Source organism: Dermacentor albipictus, chromosome 1 (assembly GCF_038994185.2).
Source record: "Dermacentor albipictus isolate Rhodes 1998 colony chromosome 1, USDA_Dalb.pri_finalv2, whole genome shotgun sequence".
Lineage (NCBI taxonomy): Eukaryota > Metazoa > Arthropoda > Arachnida > Ixodida > Ixodidae > Dermacentor > Dermacentor albipictus.
Genome location: NC_091821.1, coordinates 258,450,915 through 258,467,946, shown reverse-complemented (window position 1 = coordinate 258,467,946; position 17,032 = coordinate 258,450,915). Strand labels below are relative to the sequence as shown.

The 17,032-nt window shown below is 44.7% G+C and overlaps 1 protein-coding gene across 1 annotated transcript in view; it reads right to left on the bottom strand.

Moving 5' to 3' along the window:
• Window positions 1-1,015: 1,015 nt before the first annotated feature.
• LOC139054355 (uncharacterized) overlaps window positions 1,016-17,032 on the bottom strand; it is an 88,555-nt gene continuing 72,538 nt past the window's right edge. Inside the window, exons 6-10 of the mRNA XM_070531232.1 lie at window positions 3,760-3,953; window positions 3,367-3,496; window positions 3,037-3,170; window positions 2,295-2,505; window positions 1,016-1,198 (exon numbers count right to left, since the gene is read on the bottom strand). Coding sequence (XP_070387333.1) covers window positions 1,116-1,198; window positions 2,295-2,505; window positions 3,037-3,170; window positions 3,367-3,496; window positions 3,760-3,953 — 752 coding nt within the window. The 3' untranslated portion in view covers window positions 1,016-1,115. The remainder of the gene's footprint in view (window positions 1,199-2,294; window positions 2,506-3,036; window positions 3,171-3,366; window positions 3,497-3,759; window positions 3,954-17,032) is intronic.

Here is a 17,032-nt window from a genome sequence, read left to right as displayed (position 1 = left end):
AGACTGGATGAGCCAGTGAGCAGAATGCACATTGCTCTCATGAGGTGTTGCACCGGACAATACATCATGCAAAATGGAGGGTATCCACAAAAGTGATCAATCAAGATTATGGCTTCAGGGGACGAGGTGATGTTTTGAAGACTGTCGGTGGAACCAAAGTTGGCATCTTGCAGACACTTCCTAACTTCACTTGTATCCAAGTAGTGACTTCTTGCAATGTAACCACTCGAACAAGGATGCTGGCTGTCCACAGTGCAGAGCGGAGGCAACGTGTTCCAGTGTTCCCTTTTGTATAATTGTATGTAACATGTAGTAGTTATTAGTAGTTATGATTTTGAAAAGTTGACAGAAGTGACACAACGTTTTTTTTGTTTTTTTTTGCTACAGAATAGAATATTCAAGAATGGAGTGCTATGTAGTATTTTATGCACACCAAGCCCATATAGTTGGATCGATGGTGGTGACTAAACTATTCTCATGGTGGTGAAAGATGTATGCAATGTTATTCGTTCCAGTATTGTGTGCCATTTCAAGGCACAATATTTACACTTCCAGATAGTGAAATATACCAGGTGAGAGCTTGTCCATGAATGCTAGCCACAACTAGAGCCTTTGTCTCTGCGTAGAGACTTATGTTATATTGGCTAATGGTTTTTTCTACAAGAACTATCGGTGTGGTACAAGCCACTGTCATTTGGTTTAGTAACCAGTAAAGTACTTTAGCTGCCAAGCAAGCACTTGATTTTAGAAGACTTTTGCTTTGTTCTAGAAGATTTTGTTGCTTCTTGTCACATGTGGGTCATAGCTGAGATACTTATGTTAAAGCTTGTAGCAGTGGTACAAATAAGTACATACATTTTCAAGAGCATCTCAATTTGTTTTATCATTATGAACAATGGGCTGTTATTAGCCCATCTTGGCAACCATAGGGAAAACAGCAGCACAAACTTTCATGCATTTGCAACAGTCCAAGGAACATTTCTTTCAACTTCATACAAATAGTCTGAAAGGTGTATACTCTTCGAGTTAACTTTATTACTTCAACAAGAAACAAATATTTGTTCTGACAATTATGTACACTTATAATACAAGGCAGAAATAAGATTATCCCACACTCAAAGACTACAGCAGAGCGCTGCAAGAGCAGTGGTAAAGACAGTAATGATCCAAATGGGGCCATGTCGCCAGCTTCCAGAACCTGGGAGAAATAAAGTGCCCCATATGATTAGCAGATGTTTGCACAGCTCTGAGGATGCCTCCAAAGAGTTTTTCTTGGTACAGAAAGTGTCCTGTGCATAGTGATCAATGTTGCACTATCAGTTGGCTATGCTCATCATTAAACATTTTCGTGGCTCGTGTGACAACATAACTTCCAGTTCATACAAGCACACTGATGACACTGAAAGTTTGTGAGAGAATGTAAATATATGCGTGCTGCCAAAATTAAAGGCATAAGGCTGTATTTCTGAACTAATAATAAAATTAGAGCTTGATGGAAGCAGCCTGACATATCAACAGGTACACTGGATACAAGAATGTAGTGGAGAAACACAAATGCAAATCTAGAATTTACAAAGTCAGTAAATGCTTCTGTGATGCAAATGTTAAATAGCTGCTTGACAGAATCACACCGATTGATGGTGCAACAGACATAGATAAACAAAGAAAAGGAAATATAAAAGAAAGAACACAAGCCATGAAGACTGACAAAATCAGTCCTCATGGCTAATACTAGCATTAAGCATGTTTTCAGACTTGGATCTTAAAAGTGGATAGTTAGTTGTGGGACCTCAAGTTGCAAATACAATGAGGGAGTAAGAGCTTTCAGTGGCAGGTGCTGAAGAAATTTGCACAATCTCCATGTGCATCTGTTTTCAAATTTAACTGTAGCAAAAATTCAGCTTCAGAGATGAAACTTTTGTGTGTGTGGATAAATTTGCACATGGACATTCACTGGAGAGGAGACCCTAGGCAACAGCCTTCCTCTACCTGTAAAGTTGCCAACTATCTCAAATGTTGCCATTAAAAATTATTTAATTAGAAATACAAGGATAGAAAGCCTGATTTTATTATTTGATGCCCCTAACATTACTAGTACACATGCCATTTCCAAATTATTTGTTTTTCAAAGTCAACTGTGAGCTATACAGGAGATGCTGTGAGGGGAACTTGTGTCTCCTTCAGCTGGCTTAGAGGAGTCCATAGATCGTCTTGCCCCATGTGTGCATGCATGCCTATGCCTGTGCCTTCCAGTTCAGAAAGAGCAGATCATCTGGCTTCAATAGAAGACCTACCATAAAGGCCTGCCCATGCTTGTGGGTGGAGAATGTCGATTAGCCGTTCTGCACTGCTGGAATACTCATCACCAATGTACGCTTCGCACTTCAGTGTGAGTGACCTGTTATTTGTGAGAGTAGGCTCTGCTGGCAGTTCAAGTCTGGCCACTGCATAAAAGGTGCCTTTTCCTGTTGGAATTTCGGCTCGGTCTGTCACATTTTCATCCACCTGGAGCGAAAAACAGACTGGTTGAAATATATCTGCAGCTTCTCTGGAAATAACAAAATGTTTACACACAGTAGGCTACATCTGTGTGATGCCAGAAAACATAAGAGCCGGCCTCTCAAGAAACTTGCAAGAAACAACAAATTTTCATTTTTTTTTCCTTCCTTCTTCATTCCTGTGACTGAATGCACCTTTGACTGTAAATAATTACTAACTTTGTATTGTGTGGATAACAGAATCTATGCTCTCGGCAATAGTTCTTTTTATAGTGGTGCTGGTGTTATTATACATGAAGGCTATTGCTGCCCAAGTTCCTGCCAAGAACTGTGTAGTTGCTGCTGCATAATTGTGTAACTTTTGAGCTTGAGTGGTTGAAACTCAAGCAGTAATATTTTCAAATTTTAAAGGTTCGGACATGCCAGAATGTTGCCTCAAATAACATCATCCAACAGCAACATGAATGACTAGAGTACTCTTACTTAGTCTCTGGCACAGCTGCAGCGTGCTAAAATTGTGGTGTTGTGTCAGACTTACCCGACCGCCATTGACGTACCACATGAGAATGGGAGCAGGCTTTGATGGCCCATTAGAACAGGTAACATTGATGGCATCTCCAATCTTGTAGGCCATTTGGAGATTCTCAATTTCTGGGTCTTTACTTGGGAGAGCTTAAAGAAAAAGAGAACTGTATTGTATAATGGTGCACAATTCTTCCAGTTACTTTTTCTTCCCAAGTGCCTGTTTTCCTTTTGTCCTTGCTGCACAAAGTTTTGACAGTAGTTATAACAATAAGTAATTCATGTACACATTCCAGCAATCAAGCCAGCGACATACGTGGGTGGCTACTTTGTCAAAGTAACTCACCATATATTTGGAGCTTCTTTTCAGAGACCTTGGTACGATAACTTGGCAGTTTCACCTTGCAGGTGTAGGTACCTTCAGTGGCAAGTTCAGAACGGCTTAGGTAGACATGGCCTCTGTATGAAACATCCTCCTGTGAAAAGATTTAGGAAAGCTTCTTTTACAGCATACGCAGGTGCACAGCAGAGTCAATGTATAAAGCAAAGGAATAAGGAAGCCTTTATCCTTTCGGTGAGTGCATCTGTATCCCAGCATTTTCATGAATTCCACAAACAAAGAATTGACTGTGCAGGTGCTTCACTAAATTTCGAGAAGTAGTGCATAGTCAGCCACTCTCAATGTAAACTTTAATAATGTGATGTTGCATCCACACGGATTTGATGTGAGGCAACTCACATTGACACGGATGCCTGGAACGCTGTTGTCAATTTTTGGGCTGCCGCTGCCTGTGGAGGAATACTCGTAGAATTCTTGGCCATCCTTCAACCAGTGTATGGAATGTGCTCCAGGTGAGCTACAGTTGAGCCAGAAGCCACTGTCAAGAATGACTATGCTGGGAACTGACAGGACCACGCCTTCCTCCTGGTTCTCTGCATGCATTCAAAATTTATATAAATGAAGAAGCACTGCCTTTCAAAGAAACATGTATTACTACTACTCATCATGGGATTCTTTTCGTGCATGTAGCATATTAATTATTGTGATCTGTCAGCCATATTCTTTAGATAATCTTTTCTTTTCCCTCACCCTCAATCATTTTATTTGCTGGGCATATGACCAACTTGCAGAGTTACACCAAATAAGTGCTGAAGATAAAAATGTATGGTACATGAAATCCCAAAGCAAAAGTTTGACTAGGAGGGATGCCATGCTGGGGGCTCAGAACCTCCCAAGGTTCCCGAAATTGCACTGAAATCTATGTGGCATCCTCAGCAAATCGCACCAGGGTGCCCTGAGGTGCAATGATTGAATAAAATGGTGCCCTGGTGCGCACTGATGCGATTTATCGAGGATGCCGTTAGTAAACCTGGTTCAAACAGCTCTGCTTCTGGATATCATAGTTTACCATGCTTATGAATATTATCACTAAGGAATGATGACGATGGTGACGATGCCAGCAAGATGGCGATGGCGGCAGTATGACGACAGTGTGACACCGATGGCATGAAATAATGGCTGCGTATTTACTCTACAGAGGCCCAGAAACTCCTCCAACCATTCTCTTTCAAATTATACAGTTACCATATGCATAGTAAGAGTTGGCCTAAGCGAAGCTGTGGTGAGCCAGCTAGATGAAACAGTGCACCTCAACAAGAGTCACGCAGCATACGTCAATGACAAACACGTCCCACAAATGCCTGTCTAGACAGTGGCCAGAGAACTTAAATCCAGGAGAACCCCAACACAGTATCTAAACCTTTAGATGCCACAAAGCTCTTGTGGGACAGCATGTGCGCCTTAGAGAGCTATATAGGTGTCCAGTGATGAACGCGCCACGCAACTCAGTTGCCCGTGGGAGCACATGCCCTCAGCAGAGAAAGTCCCACTACAGGCCTGACCACAAAACTGGGCGAAAGAGCCAAAGAAAACTTAAGATGATGATGATTTAGTGGCATTCGCTTTGAAATGGGACGGTGACAAACATTCACCTAGCAGCTACTTAAGCTAATCAGGTATGCTATACATGCTTTTCAGTCTAGCACTTCGCCTACATCGGTCTCCTTAATCTTGACAGCATAGGGGGTTCCAGAAAGTACAGACGCGAGCACAAGTAAAGTGAACAGAGAGTACAACGCTGGTAGATGGACAGGACAATGCTGGTGGACAGGACACCAGTGTTGTCCTGTCCATTCCTTTTACTTGTGCTCGCGTCTGTACTTGCTGGAATCGCCTATGCTGTCACCATGCACAAAACGGCCCAGTAAACCACACTGCTAAAATCCTTAATCTTCTTTCCCTTCCTGGAAACTTCTATATCTACCCTGTACTGGTACCTATGCCTGTAATGGATCTGGTCCTATCAATCTCTGCCCTGCGTTTTTTCCAACAATACTCTAAACAATTCACTTCTGCCAGCTCCACCAGCATGAGTGCCACTCCTACGCATGTGGGGAGCATCTTTCCTACATCATAACTTTAGAGTCCAATATGGCGGACCTTTGCGCAACTCTTGCTCCATACTATTGTGAGGCACTATGCCACATTCCTTGTTTTGTCTTAACACTGTGACACATACTGAATATTCGCCCATGTTGTCGACTTATTTATCAACATTGGTGGAAGCAACGGAGGAATGACAAGAAGATTTCGCAGTTTCGCCCGAAAGGCAAAGCATTGGTTCCGATAGCAAATTCGTAGACAGCTATACGAACTAAGGATAATAGTTCTATTGGCCGTATAAACTTGTAAACATTCGCTTACTAACTAAATTCTAATTACCAACTTGATTCTTTACCAATATCTCAGAATGGGTATCTGTTGCCTCATTTTCTCACATGCACAATGGAATGCATAAATAAACAAGGGACCATAGGTCCAAACTACTTTGGACGTCGACGGCAGTACTTTCAAAAGCTCTAGCAGTTCTTGCTGTAAAATTATAGGCTCCATTTTTTTGGGGGGGGGGGGGGTAGCAGCGTGCTTTATCACCTACAGAGCCTTGGCACAGGGTTTCAAAATTTAACGAGTATCAGAAAGCCCAGCACCGCGTAAGTATACAAAACCATAATTATCTTGGGTTTCTAGCCTCACCTGGTTGCAGTGCCAATGACAGATATAAAGATGATAAACAAAGGAGAAAAAGAAATGTGAAGAAAAAAAAAGAATATGCTTTTCTTGAATTTGGTAGTATGCCGAACTGGCAGTCGAGACAGCAGGCTATTTCAGAGGTGGATAACACATTGCACAGGTAGTGAAGAGAGTTTTTAGCTGATATTCGTTTAATTTGTTGTAGCATTGGCACAACGACACACAGAGCTATTTCTAAACAACAGATTCAATCTTTTGCTGGAAGTTAGCGCTGTGTGTTATCTCGTGTGCAAGCTTCTATGCCGGTGTCATTGTGCCTGCGCTACAACAGTTAGAAGATAACCAACCAACAAGCCCATATAATTACCTTCATCGACTGCTCTATAAAGAGCTGCATCGTGGTTGAGCGTGAGCGAAGCCATCAATGGTCTTTACTAATGCCGCAACAGTGCCAAAACTTGCAGCATGCAAGCTTTACCGCACAATATGTCATAATGCAGTGAAGTCATCTTTTCAAAAACATTGACAGCAAGAGGAGACCCAAAAATGGATGGATGCCGATGATAAAGAAGCGCTGTTACCTTAAAAAGAAGCGAAAATAACAGTCAATTAATGGTTCAGAAACCTAGCACTGACAGGACTTACACCGAAAAATGGACTTACTCAGATTGAGAAAGAGATGTAGCGTAATGAATGCTAATGCTTGTGTGAGCCCTGCTATATGCAGAGCTTGTTACTTCAGATGAGGTGTTTGAATTGACATGAAGATAAAAAAAAAGAAAAAGAAAAAATTGGAATGAATGAACAAATGGAGCCCTGATGACAAACAAAAGGTCAGCAAATGTTCATAAATACTGATTGGCATAAAAATAACAATCCTAAGATTGGTACATCTGTTAGTTCCCCGAACAAACCCTGTGACACAAAAGCTACAGCGTTCTGCTGTCAAGAAGTTAGCGAATTCGAGCCCCGCCACATAGGCTGGAATGCAAACGTGCTCGTGTATTGAACTCGGGTTCACGGAAAAGAACCCCAGGTGGTGAAAATCCCGAGCCCTCCCCTATACGGTGTGCCCCTGTGCTAGTAATTTCCTTTCAAAGTCAACGCTGCAACAACTGCTGTATTAGAACAAGGAGCAGCAGCGCGCTTATCGTGCATTTTCGCGACTGCGCTGCGTGTGATTTTTATATTCTTTAGCTCTTCCAAACTAACTTTCCTTCCGCTTATGCAAGAACTAAATTTAATGTGCGACACAAGCCTTGGCATTTCCTTCTTTATTTTTTCCCCTCTTTACATTTACTGCATTCTGATCTGAGATGTTAATCTGCTGCTGGGATAGCGGAAGAAGTGTGGCATTCTAAAATATTGCTGCATGCACTTTGCATGTTTCTATTGAGGATGCATGCGGGCGCCCTGACCAAGAAGACAAGCTGCTCCTGGGTCTCGAGCTGTCGGCTGAACTGCCCAGCGCTGCAGTTGTTTTTGTAAATATACGTTGTAAATAGTCTTCAGTGTTTACCCTCGATCGTTAGCTCGCGTAATAATATCAACATGTTGAGTGCATGATACTACACAATACAATACAATACAATACAGTAAAATCATTATGGTGCATAAAGGAAAACAAAGTACAGATAGCTCATGAACGGTTAGTGAACATGTATATCTGTGGCATGAATTCTCGCACTGGCAAATGAATGCTGACCGATGCTTTGTGCGCGACCGCTGTGATATTTCCGGGCCGTTCGCTTCGTTGGAACATCTCCCCGGCGGTTCTGTTATATCTTTCTCACAAGAAGCACGCTTCTTACACGTTCATGAAGTTTGCTAGTTAACGCGTTAATTCTGCTAGGTGTTCCCGCCTCTGCCTCTCATGCACTGAAGCCCCAGGGGACATGCTTGAGAACGTCAATATTTTAGAATGTCATGAGCGCTTATGCAATATCCATCCAATTTTCTTTGTGTGTACTTGGATGTATGTGTGCGGATGTATGGGCTCCCTGCAATGGTCAGGCGGCGCAGCGATCGGCTCAGCTGTCAGCACCACCGTTTCAGTTGCATGAAACACCGAGGCGGCTACTGCTACGGAGGTATGCTTTTGCGGTGCTCGTTTGAAACCTGTCGAACGTTCTAAATTGCGGTTTTAAGGCAATCGAAAACATCGAGGCCCATTTTGGACCAGCGACGCTTCAGAAAGGACATAAGATTTAAGACTACAACCACATATATCGTGTCAAAGAAGTAAACATCACAGACATCACAGCGAGGTGCCTAAATTAAATTATGGTGTTTTAGGTGCCAAAACCACGGTGTGATTAGGAGGCACGCCGTGGTGGGGGACTCCGGAATAATTTGGACCACCCGGGGTTCTTTAACGTGGACCTAAATCTAATTACACAGATGTTTTGGCATTTCGACCCCATCGAAATTCGGCCACCATGGCCGGGATTTAATCCCGCGACCTCGTGCTTAGCAGCCCCACACCATAGCCACTAAGCAACCATTGCAGGTCGCGAAGTATTTGTCACAACATAGCAAGCATGCTTACGACGTCGAACTCAAAGTTAACAAATAATCATTTTATGCCACTTAAGTGAGCAAATACGGCCGTGGGTGTCTTTGAACTGTCATTTGTCGCTTCATTACTTGGAGTGTGCCTTGCACCTCACAATTGTAGAGGTTTCGGCAAATTGGCAAGTAAGTGCTTTTTTCTCCATTGACAAAGTGCCTCGAGCATATTCTGGTATTGTCGTTCGGACTCGAATGTGAGAGGGCATTACCGCTGAAGCATCATAGAGAGCAATCAGCTGAGACTAAACAATGTGAAGACTGAACAAATATGCGCTAGCATGTGCGAGAGAAGTACTAATTTTCGAATACTCGATGTGTGCTGCAGTGTACTCCAACCTTAGTTCTGTTTTTCTATTCGCATCTGGATCTTGGCGCAAGAAGAAACACAGCGCCTACAAAGCTCCAGCACGGAGCGCTTACGAAGCTAGATTTCACACGTAACAACCACTGCGTGTTTGTTTTGGAGTATTTTGGACGATCTAAACAACTACCCAAACTAATTTACAAGAGCGGGAATCAGTTCACGCATTTTTATGCAGTTGACGCTTTACTGTGTGTTTTTACGGATGCCGTTGCTGGTTGTTTTTAAATTTTTTTCTTGTTTTTGCATTTACGTCTTAGTTTGTTTAACAGAAATTCTCAAGACCGACACGAACCGTGACGATCCACTTCAGCCGCCGGGTTGCTTCCCATGGTTTTGAAGGGAAACGGTACAATTTGATATCGACATCCCCTTCGCGGTTGTGACAATTCTTAACGCAGAAGTATCTGCGCTTGTTCTTTTTGTTCACACTTCTCACGAAGGAGCTGCCAAGAGGCCGTGATGAATCCATTGGAAAATTGAAAAAGCAGGCTTTCAGTCGGGCCTGAGCGCACCACGGACAGTGGTGAAATGACGGTGAGGGCCTACCCGCGGGTGCTCACCGCCGCTGCTAGGTGGCGCGACATGTACAGGCAAACTTCATTGCAGGGTGACCATGCGTGCGCGCGTGTGTATGCGCGCTGAACTCACAATCTCCAAGACCAACATTATTGATGCGAAAGCATCAAATGGTCCACTGAGCGAAAAAGTAGGCGTCTGTAGCAGCAAAACGGCACCTAAATTCCGATTCGCCGCAACGCCACGTCATTTGCGCTCCTCGACGGAGCAGAGCAGGCAAAAGGACACACCTGCTGCCACACCAGATGTCGCGTGAGCGGAGAGGACATCGCCGCGACGCGACGTAACCACTGCTCTCGGAAACCTGCGTTATCCGCATATTCCTTGATCATGCAAGCTCTCGCCCGCATTGTAACTTCGTCTCGGTAATCGCTATATCACGAAATTAATGTATAAGAAATTCGCAGTTTCGCCCGAAAGGAGACAGCAATCAAGTACGATAGCAAATTAGTAGACAGCTATATGAAGTAAGGACTGTAGTTTCATCAGTAGTATTATTGACCGTATTACATTTTATCGGCCGTTACTAACTGAATGAACAAGCAGCACAAGCAAACATGAACACATCACACTCGATGTGATCACGGACACCTTCGCTGTCAAAATGCTGACGAAAGCAAGTACATAGCACGCACAAAGGCATGATATGTCTGTAGATCGCTTTCAAGATACGCCGCGCGCAACTGAGCAAATTAGGCAGTTGGAGTAGAAGCCGTCCCTCCCTCCTTCCCTCCTGCGCTGCCTCCCCGCTTTCCTCCCTTTCGCGCGCGAGATTGAGCCATGGTCGTCAGTTCCCCTTGCGCTAGGTCGCGAAATACGCAGTTGCCGCCGGAGCACAACGCACAGAATTTTAGACAATACAGATTTTTTTATTAAGAAAGCTATGACCGTAAGACACCTGTCATCTTTGCATACAAGATTTATTGCGAGGCGGAAATACTTTGCCGCTGCTAAAGTTGCCCTGAAATGAATGAATGAATTGTAGGGTTTTACGTGTCAAAACCACGATTTGATTATACGATGTACGCCGTAGTGGGGGAACTCCAGATTAATTTTGTCCACCAGGGGATCTTTACCCTAGCCCCGAATGCAAAGGACACGGTCGTTTTTGCATTTCGCCCCCATCGAAATGCTGCCGAAATTTGATCCTGCGACTTTGTGCTAAGCAGTGCAACACCATAGCCGCTAATCCACCGTGGTGGATAAAGTTACCCTGAAAAGACTAATTCACAAAAAAAATTTCATTAACTTTTTTATTGTTAACTTGAGGCAGAGTCCTTTTCTGCTTGAGAGTAGTGCTTTATGGAAAACTTTAGGGCTTCACTATAAGTGGCACACCCATTTTTTAGAAATAGAAAAAAAGAGCATGTGGGATTTATGTATATATCGTCATACATAAGCCAAGAAACAATGACACGATATGATATCACTAACACTTGGGTGCCTCGGTTTCCGCTCTTCTCGTTCACGCAAAAACGCAGACACACACACACGTAGTAGGAGAGAGTGTGTAAACATTTGTAATTCTAATCTCGTTCACAAATTTAACGCTGTTAACACAATTAACGGGAAGAAAGGAAACTGATGAAATACGGTCGAGGTCAGCTCTATTTCATGCGTTATTAGTTCGGATCTACTTGGCCGACTGCTGAATCTATCGAGATATTCCCCTAGCAGCCCCTTTAGCTCATCTAGCTGCTCGGGTTCAAGAGTGTTCGTGCTTACGAGTGCTCTACTTCTTCCAGACTGATTTCAGAGTTGGAGATCGTCTTACACTCATTAAACTCGGTAGTAATGTCATTAGGCTGCTTTTTCTTTGTGGACTTGCAAAGAAATCACAGGTAGCTGCAGGTAGCCTGAAAATAATCGAGTTGGCTGTATCAGAGGCGCAGTCACAGCGGGGTACCTGAAACTTCTTGTGCGTGCTGCAGAGGGTGTATGGGCAATATGACACATAAATGACGTAAATATGAATTACATATGACTCGCTATCCCGGCCCTGCGAAAGTGGATGTCAGCGAAGCTGTTGAAAATCACCACTACGACTGCTGAGGGGGGTATGCAATTCTTAATTTATTCCTTTAGACTAAAGGTAGTAAATATAATTTAGAGTAATGGTAGTATTGGGAATATTGGTAATTTTTACAGCACGCCACCTCCCATAGTGAAGCAGCAACAACAATGAAATCAGTTGCTAGGCTTGCCCTTTTATATACGGAATGCTAGGAACGTCACTCCCCACGTCGGAAGCTGCCACCGGCACAGCAGCTTGCGCAGCAGTAATCTTTACTGGGAAATGTATGCGGGGGGCGCAACGTGCTTCGCATTGTTATCAGGAGCGCTTTATTATCAATTGTGTGGTTTGGATGACTGCTTTGCGCTGGTTCTTTATTGAAATGTATGCTCTTCAGTATGTTGTATCCGGGATTCCAAAGACTGCATGCACGGTTCGCTTCACTTTGCTGACTGCTTGAAGCCTCTGCCTTATGCAGCCACTGCTCGTGGCCCTGCACTGCCGCCGGGATCAGCCCACATCTTTGCTTACAGATGCTGCCACTGAAAAATGCCGAGTAACTAGAGGCTAACAGATGTCTATTTCCTATTATACTGAGGTATTACAGCCCGGCTACAAGAAGCCAACAAACAATGACACGATGGACTGCACAGGGGAAATTATTTGTAGTTGTTCATTAAATTAAATAACTGGCCACAGGTGGGATACAAGCCCACGTCTTCGCATCACACGTGCGATGCTCTTACCAATTGAGCTACCGCGGCGCCATTTTCCCATCCACTTTCTGGAGTATTTATAGTATAGTGTACTAGATGTCTGTCAACCGCAGCGGTGGCAGTGGATATGGTGTTGCGCTGCTAAGCACAAGGTCGCGTGATCAAATCCTGGCCGCGGTGGTCGCATTTCGACGGCAGCGAAATGCAAGAACGCCTGTGTCCCGTGCACTGGGGACACGTTAAAGATTCCATGGTGGTCAAAATTAATCCGGAATCCGCCACTACAGCATACATCATAATCAAATCATGGTTTTGGCACATTATACCTCAGAATTCAATTAAAATTCAATTTATTTATGTCTACTAGAAGTAACCATGAGAGTATTAGCCAGCCCCACTAATCATGGCCTCGGCAGCGGATGTGGAACATCCTATCTACTGCAGGCGTCACATAGTACGTGAACTTTTTGGATTAAGGCAACTGGTCAAAAAATGGTAGGCGACCCTAATCTTTGACTTATGTGTCTCTTAGCGGCACTCACAGCTCCGTGTTGGTGTTGTTTAGGTTAAGCAAGCGAACGTCATTCCCCTGGCACGATATGTGGGCAAGGAGCGAGGGAGGGTGAAGAGGAAGCGCAGCATGCGCCACCTGGCAGGGCGTAGCCCCCTAGTGAGGGACGCACGAAGTGCACCTTACGTGCCCTCTCCGATGCTGATGTCAGAGCATGCAACGAGCGCGTGCAGCTGTTGCGAGCGAGCAGGTGAGCGCCAGGAGAGGAGAAGCGAGAGCGGAGGGAGTGACATCACATCCGCTCTGCTAGGCAGATGTTCAGTCTGTGCCAGGCAACTGTTTTCCATTAAATTGTAGCTAGTGAGTATGCAAGGCATATATAAACTTTTTTTCATTTTTTATGTTACAGTGTTCCAAAACGCCTACGTTAATTAAAAGTCACTCGACAGTTTTAGCGGCAATTTTAGTGACACTGAGGCAATATTTAGCAGAAATTTATCGACCATTACCACTCCGCTTAGCGACACCTCTCAAGAAAATATGGCAACACTGTTCGTGAAGGGCCAGTGCAGCCAGCGTGGCCGTGCATCGAAGCAATCACGCGCAGGAGCAGTGATGCTTGAAGGTATGGCTCACAGTGTTATCTTACACCGTGGGATGCCCTCAAATTGTCTGCTATAATTTTTGTGTGCGCCAAGACTTTGTTGCACTGAAGAAAGGAAATTCCGCTTTCAGCAAAAAATCACAGTTGCGACGAAGCCAGTACTGTGTTTGTGTACAGCATTTAAAATGCCAGTGGTTTGAATAACTTGAGCTTTAATTATACTTAAAATGAATTTAATTAACTTGGAACGAATACGGAGGATGGCACTGGTTTCGAGATATGCATTATCAAGCTCACGGTAAAAATGCACTGTTGTCCCACTTACTTTTTAAGGAAAACGCTCGTTTATGCAATGAAGCACAAGGGGTGTTCCACCCATGTAATTCGTCACACAGTTTGAAAATTAATATGTCGAAACTTGTGTCACTGAGAATTCATTCCAATTGGATATGCCTTGTTAAGAATGACGAGCCGCTAAGCAAGATTGCCACCTTGCCACCCGATTACGACAAGGGGTGCAAGACGCGCATTCCGCTCCCTCTCCGTCACTGCAGCTAGGAGGCGTTCGAAGAAGCGGCCTTTGTGCTGAAAACCCGCTTCCTTCCTCCAGCCCCATCGACATTGTGACGGGACCAGTTCGGTGTGTGGACAATGATTCCAGAGTTCCCCAACGCGGAGCTGATTTGACACGCCTGGACAAGCTGCCGCGGGAACGACGTATTTTTGTGCTTCTCACGGTTCGGAGTGGCACGGAACAACGAGCGACCCTCGATCGGCAACGATAGTTCCCGGAACGGCACCCGCCAACGCCGTCGTCGGGCATCAGAGCGCGGTTGCCTTTGTGTACGTAAACTGTTCTGCAGAGCAGCGGCGCGTTGGTGATGAGTAAACGACCAGTCGCCGCGTCGTAGGACCGGCGGATCGAGTGTATAAAAACTGTGGTTGTGCGCATGCTGGACACACTTCTCTTGAGCAGTCATGTTAGACTGAGTCACTTCTCTCATGCAGTCATGTTGGACTGTTACTCTTTTTCTCAAGCAGTCATGTTAGACTGAGTTAATTTCTGTAAATAAACCCCTTTTCCTCGTTCTCGATAAGAAGCAGTTCTTCACTTCATCAACGATCTCAGCGTAAATAAGTTGGACGACGGCATGGGCCAGCTACCTCCGAATTCATGCCGTACTCCAATCTTGGCAAAGGACCACGGACTATGGGATTGAGCCCCCAATCCTGACAACTGGCTGACAGCGGTGAGATGGACTTTGCGACATGGTGCTGTATCTGCGGTGAGTGCTTGGTTTTTGCTTTGACTCTCTAGGCTTCATTTTGTGGTTGTTCTGTTTAGAACAGTAGGGAAGCTAGATTGTTGTGTGTTAGCTAGGTTGTGTTTTCCTAGCTAGATTTAGAGAGCAGAATCAAGGCAGTAAAGCAGCAGTCATGGAGTTAAGGACACTGCTGAGAGACGAGGTGTTGATTGTTGGTGAGGAACTGGGCCTAGATGTACGTAAGGAAATGCTCAAATCGGAATTATTGGAGCTAATTTCCAATCAGGCCAGTGAGCAAGATATTGAAATGGGATTGGAACTTCTCAAAAAGAGAGAGAAACGGGAAAAAGAAAGAGAAGAACGGGACAGAGAAAAACGAGAGAGAGAGGAACGCGATAAAGATCGCGAGTTTCAGTTAAGGAAAATGCAACTTGAACTTGAAAGCAAACGTTTGGAGTTGCCTCAAGGAAGTGAAGGCGCTCTGGGTCGATCAAGTGAGGCAGAATCGTACCGCATGGACAGGCTATTAAAGCCATTTGAGGTCGGGACCGACATAGGCTTGTTCCTAAGCAATTTTGAAAGGACTTGCGAGAAGATGAACTTCGGCCCGAGTACATGGCCACAGCGGTTGCTGTCTATGTTGCCGTGTGAGGCGGCGGAAGTAATCGCCAGATTGAGTGTGCAGGATGCATATGATTATGCAAAAGTTAAGGCTAGTCTCCTGAAGAAATACCGCCTTTCAGCCGAAGCTTTTCGGCAAAGGTTTAGGAGCACAGGCAAGAAAGATAGCGAGGGCTATCCGGAGTTTGCGTATAGCTTAAAGGCCAACCTAGTCGAGTGGCTTAAAAGCGCGGAAGCGTACGACAGCAGAGACATGATCATTGAATGCATGTGTCTAGAGCAGTTTTACAAAACCATCCCCCAAGCTGTGAAACTGTGGGTGCAAGACAGAGGTAATGTAAACACTGTGGAAAGGGCGGCTGAATTAGCCGAAGAGTACGCAACCCGTAGAAAGTTGAACGCCGAGGAGGGAAACTGGGACGGTCGAAATGGACCGCGGAAACCATTTCCGTTCAAAAAGGGTGCGCAAACTAGACGATCCGAGCCTGTAGACATGGCGGAAAAGCCCGCAGAAAAGAGCGAGGAGAAACTTAACGGAGAAACCGCACAAAAAGAACAGAAAAGAAAATTCGAATCTGTTAGACCAATTCGCTGTTACAAATGCCACAAACTGGGACATATAGCTGTAAACTGCGAGAAGTCTAGCGTTGTTTTTTCCTACGTGGAGGAAAAAGATGAGAATATGGAACTTTTAAGTCCATATCTCCACGACCTGCAAGTTAATGGAAAACCATGCCGAGTGCTAAGAGACAGTGCCGCCACGCTGGACATTGTCCATCCGTCTTACGTGATGGTAGATGACTTCACCGGAGAAGTAGCATGGATAAAACAGGTTGTAGAAGAACACAGCGTGTGTCTGCCCATGGCCAAAGTCAAAATCAGTGGACCATTCGGGGAGCTAGAGACTGAGGCTGCAGTTTCCAAATTTTTGTCACTGCAGTATCCCTACATCTTTTCGAATCGTTCGAATCAGTTACTGCGTGACAGAGGGCTCAAACTGGGAGAGGGCATAGTACAGGCATTGACCCGAGGCCAAGCTCGTAAGATCGCGGCGCTTTCGGCTGAAAATGCTCAAGCTCCTCCAGCTGAAGCAGAAAAGGGGATAGCTTCAATACCCGAATCCGAGCTATGCCCGAGGGACAAAAGAACAGTTGAGGAGAGCCTGCCAGTTGACCAGCTCAATGAGAGCATAGCACTAGAGTGTCAGAGTTCTAGCCTGCAGGAAGAGCAAGCAGACGCGCTCACAAGCGAGACAGGGTCGTTATTATCACCGGCCTCAAAGAACTTTGATCAACTCTTACGCGTGGATAGAGAGTCACTGGCAGCTGAGCAAAAGATTGATGAGAGCTTAGCTAAATTACGTGACACAGCTAAAGAAGGCATTGCTAGGCGCAACGTAACGATACATGAGAGAGGAGGATTGCTGTATCGGCATTACAGAGATCGAAAGGGTAGGATTTTAGATCAGTTAGTCATACCTACTAAGTATAGGGAGGACCTTTTGAGTCTTTGTCATGGAAATGGGTGGTCCGGCCACCTAGGCATAAACAAATCAAAGGAAAAATTGCTTATGGAATACTACTGGCCTGGCTGTTTCAAAGATGTAGAAAATTTTGTAAGATCATGCGACGCCTGCCAGCGTTCTGGTAAACCAGGAGAGACTTGGAAAGCTCCACTGA